The sequence below is a fragment of the Cricetulus griseus genome, chromosome 9, assembly GCF_003668045.3.
Source record: "Cricetulus griseus strain 17A/GY chromosome 9, alternate assembly CriGri-PICRH-1.0, whole genome shotgun sequence".
NCBI classification, from domain to species: Eukaryota; Metazoa; Chordata; class Mammalia; order Rodentia; family Cricetidae; genus Cricetulus; species Cricetulus griseus.
This window is the reverse complement of record NC_048602.1, coordinates 11,872,896-11,889,729: the sequence shown is the minus strand read 5'-3', so window position 1 is coordinate 11,889,729 and position 16,834 is coordinate 11,872,896. Positions and strand designations below refer to the sequence as shown.

At 45.5% G+C, this 16,834-nt stretch overlaps 1 protein-coding gene across 1 annotated transcript; it reads right to left on the bottom strand.

The window, feature by feature from the left end:
- Nucleotides 1-5,996: 5,996 nt before the first annotated feature.
- LOC100771234 (carcinoembryonic antigen-related cell adhesion molecule 3-like) lies at nucleotides 5,997-14,842 on the bottom strand. Its single transcript, XM_035449109.1, has 3 exons — nucleotides 14,785-14,842; nucleotides 13,487-13,855; nucleotides 5,997-6,358 (listed from the first exon to the last, which is right to left on the bottom strand). The coding sequence occupies exons 1-3, from the start codon at nucleotides 14,840-14,842 to the stop codon at nucleotides 5,997-5,999; spliced, it is 789 nt and encodes a 262-aa protein (XP_035305000.1).
- Between the last annotated feature and the right edge of the window lie 1,992 nt (nucleotides 14,843-16,834).

The window sequence follows — 16,834 nt, the reverse complement described above, 5'->3', positions numbered from 1 at the left end:
CTCTGAGAAGGTGAGATCTACTCCCCACAGAGAGATGACATAGATGCCTATGAAAGCTGCAAAGAGACCATCTTAGTGATGCCTGGGAAGGGGGCAAAGCCACTCTCAATGGAGTCACAAGAGAGGAGCAATGAAACCCAGAAGGAGATTCCTGAGGATATGAAGCAGGAAGTGACCTGAGTCCTAGAGGGAAATTGGTGGATCCATCAAATGAAGGAGAGTTTCAGAGGAACCCTCCATCTTCCCGTGATGGTAGATGCCTTTGGTCTCTGCATGCCCACCCTGGTATGACACAGACATCTCTCTAGGTGAACTCCTCACAAAATATGCCAGGAGGTAGGGGGTGGAAACATAGGATCATCTGGCAGACAGGTGTGCTTACAAACACAGGACGCAACCAGGATATCTAAGAAGGCTGTAAGTAACCCTCCAGGTCTATAGGGTAATGGATGGAAGTAGGCTACAATTAGTCTCATGTCTCCTGGAAATGTTTTTTCTAGGTATTGATTTGCATCCTCTATAGCTACCTAATGATTACTAGAAGAACTGTTCCTAGTGTCTGGGAGCTGTCCATATCAGCACCTCTGTTACAATTTGTCTACAGGAGAGAATTCCATAGCAAGAACCCAGAGGACAATCACTTGCAAAAGGACTTCGTCCTTTGTTACTCCACTTGGGAATTCTAACCTTCCTGTGGGGTCTCATAATCCTATCAGAACCATTAATTAGTTGTCTGTGAACCTGACCAGCTACACTCTCCACTTGCTATCTCTAACTACAGCTCTCATGACAGTGAGCTAGCTGGTTCCACATACCAATAAAGCCTTTTTCCCTGCCAACTCTAACAGGAAGTCCAAACTAAACAGTAACTAAAAGTTTCCTAGTGTCATCTTCAATCTAGTCAGAGACAGAAATTTGCAGCCAGGGCTTCCTGGCACTCTCTGTGAAGAGAGTGGGGAGAGGGAACCAGGCACAACCCAGTCTTGGGAGTTCAGTGTGTGAAGTAGAATAAGCCACACCCAGCAGATAGAAACCATAGAGAATCACTTACTGTGCACATGGAGTAGTACAAATGCCATTTCAAAATTCAAATCACTTTTGAAAATTTGTAGTGTATAGAATCCTGCATCTGTCTCCTTGACATCCTGGATCAGAAGGGATCCATTGGTGTGCAGCATTGCTCTTTTGTTGTAGGCAGGCCCCTTGGTGAGGTATTTCCAGTCTGTTCTGTATTCCACAATTTTATTATCCGGCACACTTAGAACTGATTTGAACCAGGCAAAGGATAGAGTATTTTTTGGAAGATTATGAACAAGGAGAAGAACGCTTTCCCCTTTAACAGCATTCTGTGGCACAGGCTCTATCGTGAGTTGGACAGAAGTGAGAGAGTTGCAGCACACAGAATGGGAGGCTGAAAGACAAAAGAAAAACAGTTAGGATCGTTGTGCTTGGTGGAAAGATAGCAACCTTTATCCTAAACAGATGGATCCATCACTCAGCCTAGAGATGAGGGTGTGGGTGTTTGTAACCCACTTGGTGGATGTCAACAATATGACCTTCATTTCCTCAGTGACCCTGAATATGTCATTTCCTCTACACGGAACTCTCTCCTGGGGTGTCTGTACAGCCGTCCCTCACTGCCCTCACTCAAGCACTGCACACTGAGGTTGAGATTATGCATCCTCTGAACTTTTTCTCCACAGATACCATATTCTATGCCTTTTTTCCCAGATTCCTTTGTGGCTCCAGTCAACCCCTGACTTGAAATTCTACATGCTCTTGCTTCTCTTCCCTGAATCCTACAAATCTAGGACTAAACAAGGGCCAGAGAAGTCTGATATTCTTGGCAAGCTCAGGTGTTAAAAAAAATTTAGATACAAGCATGGCTGGTTTTTACGTCAATGTCACACAAGTTACTGTTGATTTGAAAGAGGGCGACTCAATTGAAAATGCCAGCACCATGTCAGTCTGTGGGCACATATATGATACAATGTTTTAAATCAGTGATTGACATGGGAGGGTCCAGCCCACTGAGAGCAGTTCTGCTCCTATCCTAATGGTTTCAGGGAGATACAAGAGAGAAGGCTGAGCAATCAATGAAGAACAGACTAATAGGCGTCATTCCTTCTCTGTCTCTGAAACAGTTCGTAGATTTCTTAATGAAACTCATGTTTGGAGAAAATAAATTCCCCAGTTTGACATGGACAGCCATGAAACGTTGCTCAAATTCAGCGCTAAGAGGCATTATTACTCTAGCCCTGCCAAAATGTCCCATATGGTCACTAGTAGTTGAGCCTAGGACATTTAGTGTGGATAAGGCTTCCTGGAGACTGCCTCTCTGTTAAGATGTCATAACAGCCTCAAGCAGCCCCTGCCTGATGCCTACTGAAATATGAATTGAGATCCCAATGAGACTGAGCATAATCTGACATTTTAGGCTGAATTGTGTAATGATAAGTCTTTCTGCCAGGCCGCCCGAGTTCCGCCCCGCCACATGGGTGCTTTCCACCAGCCACCCTAGTTCTACCCACCATGTTAAGGCCCCAAATAACACACAGAGATTTACCTTAGTTTCAATTGCTGCTGGGCCAATGACTAGGATTTCTAATCTGCTAGTTTAGTCTTAATTATCAACCATAAACATAAGACTTATCTTATGGGGGACGCTGGCAGAAGGCATCCTGTCTTCCTGGGCTCACATGGCTGCTCCGGAGCAGAAAGCAGGAAGAAGAGCAAGAGCAAGAGGACTACTTCCTGTTTGTCCCTGCTTATATATGCATCTGCCTGCTGTGTCACTTCCAGCTTGGATATCTTTACTACATTTCCCTGAATCCTCCTGGACGCTGAGTTCCACCTGTCTTGCTTTCCTATTGGCCAACAGTACTTTATTTATCAACTAATAAGACAAACATAAGGACTTCCCCTATCAGAGCTGCTTTGCATCAAGGACTTTCTTGAAAGAGGGGGAGTCAGATGATGTAGTATGATCTATCACCATTTGTCTTCACCATGTGTGACCAGCACTAATTGCTCAAACACCAACATGGGGACGCTACATACATGCCAGAAAAGATATCACACAACACTGAATGATCACAGAGAATCACTTACTTTCTACGAGAAGTTGTACTTGGGCTAATCCAACTTCCCCACTTTCTTTCAGAGTTACTAGGGTGTAGAATCCAGTGTCCATCCTGGTCAAATTCTGGAGCAGCAGGGATGCGTTTCGGTACACTGTCTCTCTACCACTGTGTGCAACGCCCAGCTCACTTGAATTTTTGTATATAGTATATTGGGCAATCTGATGGTCCCTGGTCACCAACGATCCTTTGTGCCAGTAAATAACAAAGTATTCTTCGGGAGGTTGTGAGCCACTAAAAGAACACTTCCTCCTTCAACAACTCTAGGTGGAACTAATTCAATAGTAGGCTGAGCAGAGGAGGGATGGTGCAGACAATGGGAGGCTAGAAGGGAAGAAAGATCCATTAGTAGTAGGACTTTGTTATTTGCCTAAGTTGGGGGCCTGTGTCCTGTGTATCTCAAGGTCCTATATATTCAGTGAGTCAGCACATGAGCCCTATGCAATCAGTGTCCTTGCACATGTCATTTTCTCTGTATGAAACTCTCTGATCAGTTGGTAACATGACCCTGACTTCACTGCCCTCAGAACCCTGCTCACAATCAGTGTAAATTGGCGTTGGGGGGGGTGACTTCCTGGCTTTTTTCTCTACAAAACCTCACACCTGCCTCTCTGATTTTTCTGGGGTTTAGGTTCTTTCCTCTTGTGGTTCCAGACAACACCTGACTTCACCTTTGAGCTTTCTTTATGGGCCTATCTTCAAGTCCACTTGGAATAAACATTTGTGAAGACCATGGTTAATCTCAGTTTTGGAAGGCATGCTACCTAGAAAAGGTTCTGACATCTGTGGACGATGAATGAATGAATGAATGAATGAATGAATGAATGAATAAATGAATGACTGAACATAAGAATGAGAAACAGATGCTCCAAGGTCTAGAATGTCCTGTGTTTAATTTAATTTTTACATGTATTTCCATTTCATGTGTTCATGAATGCGTGCAGGCATGAACACATGTGCATTCCTACATAGATATGTATATTGCTGGGTGTGCGCCACAGTGTGTATGTGGCAGAGGACAACTTTGAGGAGTGAGAGGGTTCTCTTCTTCAGCCTCATGGGAGCTGGGGACTAAACTCAAGTCAATGGGTCTGGCAGAATTGAGCTCTTCTGTCCCCCAGTTAGTGCTGCTGTCCTAGAGTCACTCTGATGTACCTGAGTCAGCTCTACTGTCCTGTCTCCCTCCGAGCTAAGCCTGTTGCAAGGCAGAATCACATCAAAGAGTCACATGGACTGTGGGTGTGTCCTTGTCCAAGGCAGGTCTCACTCCTTTCCCTGGAATTGCTTGGTGACTCTCTTCCCAACTCGCTTTATGTTTCAGTCCTCCAGACCACACAGTGAGCAATGGGCCAATAATTATTCCTGCGACCCAAAATCCAACAGCTCACCCCGGGACTGATCTCAGCTGTGTCCTGGCCTTGGCACTGTAGCATCAAAGAGGGGACACTCTCATCCCTATGCATTCTCTGTGACACAGAAACTCTGCTGTGAACCCAGTTGTCCTTGTGTCGACAATGCTCTAGTAAGGTGGAAATTGCTCTCGGGCAGTAGGTAGCAGGTGTCTGTGACAGCTGGAAAGGGACCACCTGAGTGATGGCAGAGGAAGGACACTCATTGCTTATCACTAGGGTGACCATTCAGGGTCAGATCCAGGACAGACATGCAGGAAGAGTTCTATCAAGAGATCCATGTCCTATCTGCTGACAAGGTCAACTGTGCCCTGGAAAGGTGTGGTCTCACACTACTGTTGAGGGTTTCAAAGGGAAACCTGAGTTCCAGCCTCTTTTGGTGGCTAAGGTATGGCTCAGGTTTGCCCATGTCCACCCTGACATTTTAGGGACATCTATTCTTTGCTTGGTAGTTCTCCTGTGGCCCCCCTCGCTTTCCCTATGCTAGAAAGAAGGAGCCTGAATATGGTCGCTAGCATAGTACCTTTCTCAGACAATGGAAGCACCAGTAGGTCATGTGGGCCTGTGGCAATGTCTATTGGGAAAGAAATGGAAATCACATGTTTCTTTCCCAGCACCGCAGGGTTAGACTGTGAGCTAATATCACCCTCTGGCTATCAAAAGGATGACTGTGGCTCATGTCTGGGAGATGTAAAGACCATCAGAGCACATTACCATTTGACTGCATGAGGAAAATCCCTGAGGTGGACCCCAGAGGACAAGAAAATATCAAGTGTACCTGTGTTCTCTGTTCTTCACCTTGGGGACACTGATCTTCCTGTGAATACTCATAAGCCAATCAAAAGAGTGTGCTGATGACCTGGGCACCTGTCTAGCTCTGCCTTCCATGCTGAGTCTCAGAAGGAGGTGCCCAGGTGACCTAGCTTGAATGTGACAATCAGAAAGGTGCACTAGTTGGTTTCACATGCTGTGAAATATGGACATCCAGGAACTGTTGTTCACTCTCAGCTGCATAAGAAAGTAAGAATCCAAATCATCAAAATACTTCCCAAGGTCACTTGTAATCAAGTCTGGGAGAGAGGGCTGGAGGCAGGGATTCCTGGTGCTCACATCTCTCTGAGGATCCCAGGATATGCCTGATGCCATCAGGGCTCTTCTCAGTACCATGTTCATGGTGACAAAGACAAGACAGAGTCTAATGCATTTCAACTGTCTTACCCTTTCCCAACACACACACACACACACACACACACACACACACACACACACACACAGGTCTGATGGTTGAGTCTGTGTGGGAGTCTAATCTATGGCCATTTGTCTCTACTATGTGTGTCCTGCACTAAATGATCAAACACCAAAAAGGGGGCACAGTACAGAAGTTAAGCACAGATCTGGCAAAAGAGTCCTGTGTACACACACAAACCAGGACTGAATGATCACAAAATCACTTACTGTCCAACTGGAGTTGCACTCGTACTAATTCAGATTTCATGTTTCTACTCAGAGTTCGTAGGGTGTAGAATCCAATGTCATTCCAGGTGACATTCTGGAGCAGCAGGGATCCGTTGCTGTACACTCTCTCTCTGCCATTGTGTACAGGGCCCAACAAAGTTGAATGGGTGGCTATTATGTGCTGAGCAATCTCAAAGTTCTTGAACACAATCCCACCTTTGTACCAGAAAAAGGATCGAAGATTCTCCGGGAGATTGTGAGCCACTAGAAGAACGCTTTCTCCTTCTACAATGCTGGGTGGAACTAATTCAATAGTGGGCTGGGCAGAGGAGCAAGGGCACCCACAATGGGTATCTAGAAGGGAAGAGAGAGATGAATCAATAGTCAGACTTTCATATTTGGCTAAGTTGAGACCCTGTGTCCTGAGCAAGTATGCCATAGCTTAGTTTAGATGTGTGAGCGGGTGTCTTTCTGTCATTTACTGACTTCCATGTCCTCAGTGTCCCTGCACTTGTCATTTCCTATGTATGGCTCCCTCTGCTCAGGTGTCAATATGGCCCAAGTCCAATGCCCTCAGACTCCCTGCTCACATGCAGTGTAGATTGGTTTGGGGGATGACTTCTTGGCCCCTTTCCCTCTAGACTATGACACCTGACTGGATGACATTCTGTTGATTATGTCCTTTACTCTTGTGGTTCCAGTCAACACCTGACTTTCTTTACTTTTAGTCCACTAGGACTATGGAATTGTGAGAACCTGGATTTCTCTCTTATTTTTAAAGAACTGGTGCCTGGAAAATGTGGTGATATCTTGTTTATACACATAAAGCTTGTCTGAAGATCAGAGGATGGAGCTTGCCACTACTTAACCATAGAGTTCAGGAGGTCTGTACAGATAGACAGGAAGGGAGATGCCTGGGCAGAAAAAGGAAGTGAAAGGGCTGGGCATAGACAGGAAGTGAGATGGATGGGCAGAGACAGGAAGTGAGAAGGCTGTGTGGAGATAGGATATAAGTTGGAAGAAATAGGAATTTGCTTTTATCCAACCAGGAAACTAGTGAGGTAAATGTGGCTTTAGCTTGTTCCTTCTCTCTCATCTCTAAGCATTTAGTCTATGTTTGAATCCTGATTTTTAGTATTTATACCAATTAAGAACTCCATTTACTAATCTAACCAAAAGCAATCTACAGTTTCAATGCAATCCCAGCAAAATTCATCACAGACCTGAAAGAACAATGTTCAACATTATATGGAAAAACAAAAAACCCAGGCTAGCCAAAACAACCCTGTATAACAAAGGAACTTCCAGATACGTCACCATGTCTGACTTCAAGCTCTATTATAGAGCTATAGTAATAAAAACAGCTAGCTATTGGCACAAAAACTGACAGGTGTAACAACAGATCCTAATTAGAAACCCGGATATTAATCCACACATCTACAAACACCTAATTTTTGACAAAGAAGTTAAAATTATACAGTGGAAAAAAGAAACCTTCTTCAACAAATGGAACTGGCATAACAGGATGCTGACATGTATAAGATTGCAGATATATCCATATCTATTGCCATGCTCAAACTTTAAGTCCAAATGGATCAAAGACCTCAACATAAATCCAGACACTGAGCCTCTTAGAAGAGGAACTGGAAGGTACCCTTGAATGAATTAGTAAAGGAGACCACTTCCTGAACATAATACCAGTTGCACAGACACTGAAATTGACAATTAATAAAGGGGACCTCCTGAATCTGAGAAGCTTCAGTAAGGCAAAGGACACAGTCAACAAAACAAAACAACAGCCCACAGAATGGGAAAAGGTCTTCACCAACCCCACATCAGATAGAGGGCTGATTTCCAAAATATACAAAAGACACAAGAAGCTAATCACCAAAACACCAAATAATCCAAGTAAAAAGTAGTGTGCAGAAGTAAATAGAGAATTCTCAATAGAGGACTCTCAAATGGCCAAAAGGCACTGAAGAAGGTGCTCAACATCCTTAACCATCAGGGAAATGCAAATCAAAACAACTCTGAGATACCATCTTACTCCTGTCAGAAAAGCTAAAATCAAAAACACCACTAAAACGTTATACTGGAGAGGATGTGGAGAGAGGGGAACCCTCCTCCACTGCTGGTGGGAATTCAAACTTGGACAACCACTTTGGAACCAGCAAGTGCTTTCTCTGGAAAGGGGGAATCAGTCTACCTCAAGATCCATCAATTCCACTCTTAGGCACATGCATACTACAAGGACATCTGTTCATCTATGTTCATAGCAGCATTATTTGTAATAGCCAGAACTTGGAACCAACCTAGATGCCCCTCAATCAAAGAATGGATGAAGAAAATGTGGTTCATTTACACAATGGTGTACTACTCAGTGGGAAAAAATAAAACAATGAAATCTTGAAATTCTCAGGCAAATGGATGGAACTAAAAGAAATCATCCTGAGTGAAGTAACCCAGACTCAGAAAGACAAACATGGTATGTACTCACTCATTAGTGAATATTAGACATGGAGCAAAGAATCACCAGCCTATATTCCATACCTCCAGAGAAGTAAGGTAACAAGGAGGACCCTAAGAGAGATATACATGGTCCCCCGGAGAAGGGGAAATGGACAAGAGCTTCTGAACAAAATTGGGATCATGGAGGGGAGATGGGAGGGAGGTAGGGGAAAGAGGAGGGCAGAAGAGGGGAGGAGAAGATGAGGCATTAGGAAGATTCAGTTAGGGGAAGAATAGAGTAATAAAAGAGATACCATAATAAGTTTAAAGAGAAACATGGCACTAGGGAAATGTCCAGATATCCATAGGGATGACCCCAACTAATATTCCAAGCGCTGGTGGAGAGGCTACGTTAAATGCCTTTCCCCTATAATGAGATTGATGACTACCTTAAATGCCATCCTAGAGCCTTCATCAAGTAGATGATGGAAGCAGAAGAAGAGATTTGCAGCTAAACAATGAGACAATGGAATCCCCATGTAGAGAGGGAGGAGTGATGAGCAAAGGGGTCAAGACCATGCTGAGGCAACCCACAGAAAGAGCTGACCTGACCAAGTGGGAGCTCACAGATCCCAGTATGACAGCTGGGGAACCAACATAGGACCGAACAAGGCCCCCAGATCGTGGTTGTCAATTGGGAGGCCTGGCAGTCTATGGGGCTTCTGTCAGTGGAACCAGTATTTATCCCTAGTGCACAAATGGATTTTGGGGAGTCCATTCCCCATGGAGGGATACTCTGTCAGCCTAGACACACTGGGGAGGACCTAGGTCCTGTCCCAAATTATGTGACAGACTTTAATAATCCTCCACGGAAGGCCTCACCCTCCCTAGGGAGTGGATGGGGGTGGAAAGGGGGTGTTGGTAGGGAGGTCATGGTAGGATGGAGGGAAAAGGAACTGGGATTTATAAGTAAAATAAGATTATTTCTAAATTAAATAAAAATTTGTTAAAAGGAGGAAAAAACACCCTTAACAACAAAAACTCAGACAGCTGTGGAAAACGAAAGAATGATGTTGCAGACCCTGTAAGGCCATGGATTGATTTAAGAAACCGACAGGTTTAGGAATACAGAATTGAATTTCTCCATTTGCTCTGATTTTTTAATGCTCATTTGTGTGTGACTGTCTCTGCAAGGGCGTGTCTCAGAGTGAGGCAGTGGGTGTGGGACACAGTACCTACCTGGAGGTCACAGGACTTGTGTTCATTTGTCTGTGCTTTTCAGAAAAAAAGCTAATGCTTATATCTACTGAGCCACATCCCTGATCAACACTACCTTGAGGTTTTCTTTTTCTGGGATGCCGAGCCTACTACGCCAGTGTTCAGACTACTGTGCACATGCTGGTTTAGTTTGAATGAAAAGTATCCCTGCACTTCCATTAATTTTTCAGATTCACCAAGAAAAAAAATAAGTTTCCTGCTGCTGAATATCTGGCCTGCCCTGTGTCTTCTCCCCTACAAATGCAGTCTTCTCTAATTCCTTGTCCCCCATAGAAAATCCTTTCTATCACACTGTCAACTCCGGATGACCTCATCTATGAGCAGGCATCCCTGAGAGTCAGTGACCCATTGCAGAGGGATACAAGGGTGCAATCCTAGTCTCTGTGGCCTGATACACCCTCCTTCTGTGGCACATCTGCTCCCAAGCTCTGCTACCCTTCCCCCAAATGAGCTGAGTCTCCTTCCAGGCAGGAGCATCTCCATGTGCTGTGGGGGTCTCTGTTCCAAACACTGCTCGGTCCCCTTACTCTCAGGGCCTCCCCTTATCCCTCTCCACTTCTCTCTTTATGCTCCACTTCCAGACCACACAGTGATCAAAAGGGCTGACGAGCTTCCCTGTAATCTGAGACAACAGCAGCTCACCTTGGGGCTGCCCTCTGTGGCTTCCTGTCCCTGGATCTGTCAGCACAAAAGAGGGAGCCTCTGCACTCCCTGTGGGACACAGAAATGCTGCTGGGCACCCAATTTGTTCAGTGCTCTGAAAAATACAGAATATCCACTTTGCTGGAAGATGACAGAGATGCCCACAATGCTTCTAAGAGACCAGGTGACGGTGCTTGGGGAAGGAGAGAGATCCATTCTCATTACCTCCTCTTTTTGTTCCTTTAGTGCCATGACTTCCTTCTTCTGGTGTCTCATAAGCCCATCAGAACAATATACTAATGGCCCAGATACTTATTGACTGAGCCTCATGAGAAGGATATGCACAGGTGACCTACCTAACTACTGCTGGTACGGGAGAGCACAATTGACTGTACACTCTCTGGCATTGTCAGCCCCAGGACTTGGATAGAGAGTAAAATCTTGTTCCCTATTGGCTCAGACAGAAAATCTAAAGAAACCTTTACTTAAGACTCCCACGTGTCACAAGGAGTTCAGTCAAGGGCAAAGTTCTGGAGTAAGGGCTCCTTGCTGGTCTCCATGAGGACCCCATGACTTCCAAAGACAGGGACTGCCTGGAGCCACTGACTTTCTGGGAATATGTGCATGGTGAGAGCTCTAAACATGTGAACTGAGGCTATACAGGCGAGGCTGAGGTTACCCAACAGGGGTCCTCCTCTCCACAGGCAAAGACAGGTGAGGGCTTCTGACCTATTGTAGTTTGTATGTCCACTGCATGTTGTTCTGCAATAAGTGTCCAAACCCCATTATTGGAACACGATGCACTAGGGGGGAGAGCAGGCACAGGCCAGTCTGACAGTTCAGGGTGTGAAACAATAAGCCACACCCAGGCATTGGAGGCCAAAACCATAAAATTCCACATAAGCTTTTCATTTTGAAATCTTTGTTGAAAACTGCTAGTGTGTACATTCCAGAGTCTTCCTCACTGACAACATGGACCACCAGGGACCCGTTATTGAACACCATCCCTATTCTTCTGAGTGCAGGCCGAAATGACATGGAACTCATGGCTCTGCTGTATAATATAATTTTAAGTTCCTGAAACCTATATATTGATTTGTACCAAGAAAAGACTTGAGATCTTCTGGAAGATTATGAATTTGGAGAACAATGCTTTGTCCTTCAGCAGCATACAGAGTCTCCCACAACCTTGCATTTTGAGTTCTCCCTCATGGTTGAATGACGATGTTGCTGATTCTCTGGCCACTGTTTGGTCTTCTCTGCTACAAACACTTGGATGACAACCCTCTCCTCTCAAAAACAGTCAACTCATGGTATCATTGGCTGTGAGGAGGAGGCCCTGAAATACCATACAGCCTTTGCATATGGGTAGAGAGGGCAACCCCCTGGTCTCTGTGGCTGGTTCTGGATTCCTTCTTGGCATGTCGCAGCAACACAGTTCACAGTCTCTGCCATCCTTACATCTCTGCCATCTTTCTTGCCAAGAAAATGTGTCTAACAGAACCACATAGGCTGTGGGTGGGTATGTGTCCAAACATTCCCTGCCTCCTCCACTCTCAGTGTGACCAGGTATCTTTCTCTCCATCTTTCCTTACGTTTCTGTACCCTGGAACATACTGTGAGAGCCTCTGACATCAGAAAATAGCATCTGCCCCTGGGACTGCCCTATACTATGTTCTGGTCTTGGTTTCAAAGCACCAAAAAGGTAAAGTCTATACAATAGCAAGAGCCAGAAACCCAGCTGGGAATCCTGTCTTTATTGTGTTCTCAGGGCTCTGCAAATATTGATTGCTCCAACCAGGAAGGGACACACATATCTGTGTGACTCCAAAGGGACTAGGTCAGTGGTATGTGGGGAAGACAACAAATACATTCTCAATGGAGTCACCAGTCAGGTATGAGACCAAGGTCAAAGGCCCAGAATGTGTCAGGAGTGTCACATCCTGGGTTTGTGGGAGGAGGTGACTTGACTCCTGGAAAAAGGCTGTGAGGTATTTTGTCCCAGGCAAGATTTTAAGACAATGCTTATTTTTCCTCTGTTTGCTGACCTGAGTAATGGGTCTTCCCATGTGCTCCATAGTCTTTGAGAGTTGTCTTAGACCTCTGTCTAATTGATTCCCTTTGGATATCATATGATTCTCAAAGGAAATACATAAAGGGGGAAAGGGCACATGACCCTCAAGCAGCGTTGCACGCACATTAAGAAGCCAGTAGGTCTGAGAACACTGTGTCCATGATTTCTGGGTCAGTGAAAACAGCAGTGGAAGCAGGCTCCTAGGTAAATTTCTGGTTCAAGCAAATACTTTTCTGCCAGTGCATCATTTCTCCTAATGACACCCCTGGTGATTACTAGGGAAACTACAGCTCATGTCTGGAAACTGTCCAGATCAGCACAGCCTTAGCCATTTCCCTACAGAAGAGGATTCCCTGAGTTCCAACCAGTGGACACTTGGCAGAAGAATGTGTGTGATCTCTCCTAGTCCTTATTTTGTCTGACTTTCCTGTAAAGTCTCATAAGACCATCAGAACAGACAAGTAATGAACTGAGCATCTATCAGGCTTAGGTCTCCCTGTTTAGTCTGTGTAGAATCTATCCAGGGGACATAGACTAACCATATGACAGAGCTTTGGCTGGTTCCAAAGATGCAGGACTTGGCCTGTGAAAAAGCATTGTTTCCTACCATCAGGAAGTCAAAATCCAACCTTTATGAACTGATTCTCAATGCTGCCTGTAGTAAATTCTGGGACAGAGATCTGGAGTCAGGGCATCTTGCAGATCATTCCTCTGTGAGGATCCCAAATTTTCCAACATCAGGTCAAATGTTGATTCCCTTTGGATTTTTCTCAAGGACATATTCTTGGTAAGAAGCCCAGAGTCTAGAAACAGGCTGATACCCTTGGCTGAGTTACCCAGTATCTGTCCACCTGTCTGCAAATTGAAGTCAAGCGAAATATTTTGATCTATTGCATCATTCTAAATCATGAGTGTCTTGAACTGAGTACTCATACCGAAAATAGAAAATCCCGTGCACAGGGGAAGAAGGCACAGGCCAACACACTGTGTGTGTGCCCAATGGAATGAACCCCACCCACAACTCAGAATTCACAAAGAGCACTTACTGTGCACTTCAAGGTAAATCGTGGTTGTTGATGCAGTATCTCCATGTCTATTTAAGCATTTTAGGGTATACAGTGCTGTGTCCTTCCATGTGACATTTCTGAGCAGCAGAGACCCGTTACTGTACACTGTCTCTCTACCACTGTGTAGAGGCCCTGGAGCACTTACATCTTTGTTCAGGTCATATAATCCAATTACATTGTTTGATATTTTTACCCCTTTGGACCAGACCAAGGTTGCAAGATTCTCTGGCAGATTCTGGACGAGAAGAAGGACATTTTCTCCTTCGACCACATGGGGTGGGACAGATTCAATAGTGACATGTTCAGCTGTGGTGGGGTAGTGCCAGAATGTTACAAGAGAGGCTAGAAGGGAACAGAAAAAAAAGAAATGATCAAGGTTGAGCAGGTGTGATCATCACTCATCTTGTATGTAGGGGTATCAGTGTGTCCACCCTCCTTGGTAGACATAGCATCATGAATTCCATTAGCTCCAAAACTCTGACTGTGTCATAAACTCACTTAGAAATACTGAGGAAAAATGGGAATCAGTCTACCACAAATCCAGCAATTCCGCTCTTAGACATACACCCTAAAGAAGCACATTCATGCAACAAAAACATCTGTTAAACTATGTTCAGAGCAGCATTTTATGTAATAGCCACAACCTGGAAGCAACCTAGATGCCCCTCAACTGAAGAATGGAGAGAAAATGTGGTACATTTACACAATGGAGTACTACTCCGTGGGGGGAAAAAATGATGGAATCTTGAAATTCACAGGCAAATGGATGGAACTAGAAGAAACCATTCTGAGCGAGGTAACCCAATCACAAAAAGACAAACATGGTATGTACTCACTCATATGTGGATTTTAGACATAGAGCAAAGGATTGCCAGCCTGCATGAGGCTGTTTTTTCCATGTACCATGAGGGAGCAGGAGACTGAATTCAGGTTGTCGTGTCTCCACATACTGAGACATCTCAGTGGTCCACCCCTAATTGATTTCTATATTGAGGGTCACACTGTCATTTTGGAGAACATCAGACTTCAGAACATGACAGCCAATGTTCTTGATTGTGAATAGGGAGTGTTTGAGGCTCTTCTTATCCCCTCATCACCTCTTGTCCTCTGAGAGCTTCAGGGTGCTGAGCCTCTGTCCCTCCTGTACCTTCTGCCCCAGGACTGCAAACAGAAACCTCAAGTCTCCTCTCAGGCTCCTGTCCTCTGGAGGAAACTCCAGCCTGCCTCCAAGTTCCCCTGCACCCTCACAGTCAGAGGGTGGGTGCACTTACCTGTGAGCAGAAGCCCCTGCCAGGGAGTGCACCCATTGCACAGAAGCACAGAGGGCATCTCCGTCTCTCTTCTCACCTCACTGATAACCCTTTCAGGAGAAGAACTTCAGCTCCTGCAAGGTGTTCAGTCTCTGCAGGTATCTTTCCTATGAGCTGATGATCCTTTCAGGCAGGAGCACTTCTCAGAATCCAAAACACTGTGTCCAAGGCACTGTTCAATCATCTCCATTCAAGTGCCACCCAAAACCCATTTCAACTTCCCTTTATGCTTCTCCTCCAAGCTGCACTTTGAGAAACAACAATGATAAGCATCCCCGTGCCCTAGAGAACAATGATTCATCACCGGGCTGACACCTGCTGGGTCTTACCTTGAGTATGTCAGAACCAGAGGGAGCCTTCAACAAGCCTATGTGTCCTTGAGACACAGAGATCCAACTGAGAACACTGCCTGCCCTGTGTTCTCAATGTGTACTTTTGTAATTCACTGAGGACAGTTCCATAAATGTCTCTTAAGCCTGGAAAGAGACCAGCTTTGACTTGAGTCTTGACTAGGAATGAAGATCAATCTTTTATCACTAACATAACCAGTCAAAGTTGTGTCCAAGGACAAAGGCCCAGGAGCAGTTGCATGAGGAGTTCCATATTCTTAGTGTGTGAAGCAGATGAGCAATTGTCCTTGAAAGGGCTGGTAGCTCCATCTTACTATGGGGGGCGACAAGTCAACATTCTAGCATTATGTGTTGTGTAACTGTGTTAGGTGAGACCATGTCCTCTCTGATATTCCTCTGTCATCATTGCCTGTGCCTACCTGATTCCCTGGTGGTAATCTTGTCTTTTTCCCTTTGAGAGATTCCAGGAGAGAGAGGACCTTAGGGATCCCCATGTAGAAAGGTGTTCTCAGAAAAGTGTAGCAGCCAGGAGGTTTGGCTAAAACAAGGCAGGGAGCTCCAGGTTGTTAGAGACAGGAATAGAAACAAGTCTACTAGGCAAGGTCATGCCTACATAAAGGAAACAATTTTCTGACAGTAAACCCATTTGTTTAACTGCTAGAACAGCAATATAGTGCCCAGAGCTGTATCAAGCATGGTCCAAGTCAATTGTGACATGTTCTGAAACACTGAATACATATAAAATGCAATGTATGTAATCCTGTTCACTGTCCTCTCCTGAATTCCAAATACCACCTAATAGAGGGTGGGTCTAGCCATACTTCAGAATTGTCCTGGGAATACCTGGACTGAAGATGGAATCAACGTTTAACCAGAATCCAGGTATCCTCAGTAGGAGCCTTGTGGTGAGTAAATGTCAGAGGAACATCCTAGGACATAGAAGAGGAGACATCCAGACATCGGGTCCCATGTCGGTAATTGCAGCACTTGGTGGGCAGAAGCAGATGGAGCTCTGTGAGTTAAAAGTTAGCATAGTCTACAAAGTAAGTTACAGGACAGACAGCTATTATGAAGAGAAACCCAGTCTTGAAAAATAGAGAGGTGTAGACAGGGGTGAGGTGTGTCTGGACTCAGGGTTGGCCTTCTGTTCTGGGCTGGTCCACTTTTGTCCGGGGTTGGGGGGGTATGTTTCAGGCAGAAGCAAGCAGGGTTTGATTAGAGAGGATGGGAAACAGAGAGCGCCAGACTCACCTGAGGCTCAGGCACCCGCCACAGGACAGAGGGCAGGGTGTGTAAACAGGGGTGAGGTGTGTCCAGACCCAGGGTGGACCTTCTGGTCTGTGCTGGTCCACTCTTGTCTGGATGGGCTCGGGCAGAATTGAGCAGGTGTTGATGGAGGAGGGGGGTGGTGACGGGCAGAGCAGCTCCCAGACTCACCTGAGGCTACGGCAGCCTCTGCAGGACAGAGGGCAGGATGTAGACAGGGGTGAGGTGTGTCCAGACTCAGGGTGGGCCTTCTGGTCTGGGCTGGTCCCCTGAGGCTAGAGCAGCCTCCGAAGGACACAGGGCAGGGTGTATCCAGGGGTGAGGTGTGTCCGGACTCAGTGTGGGCCTTCTGGTCTGGGCTGGTCCACTCTTGTCCCGATTGGTTCAGACAGAAG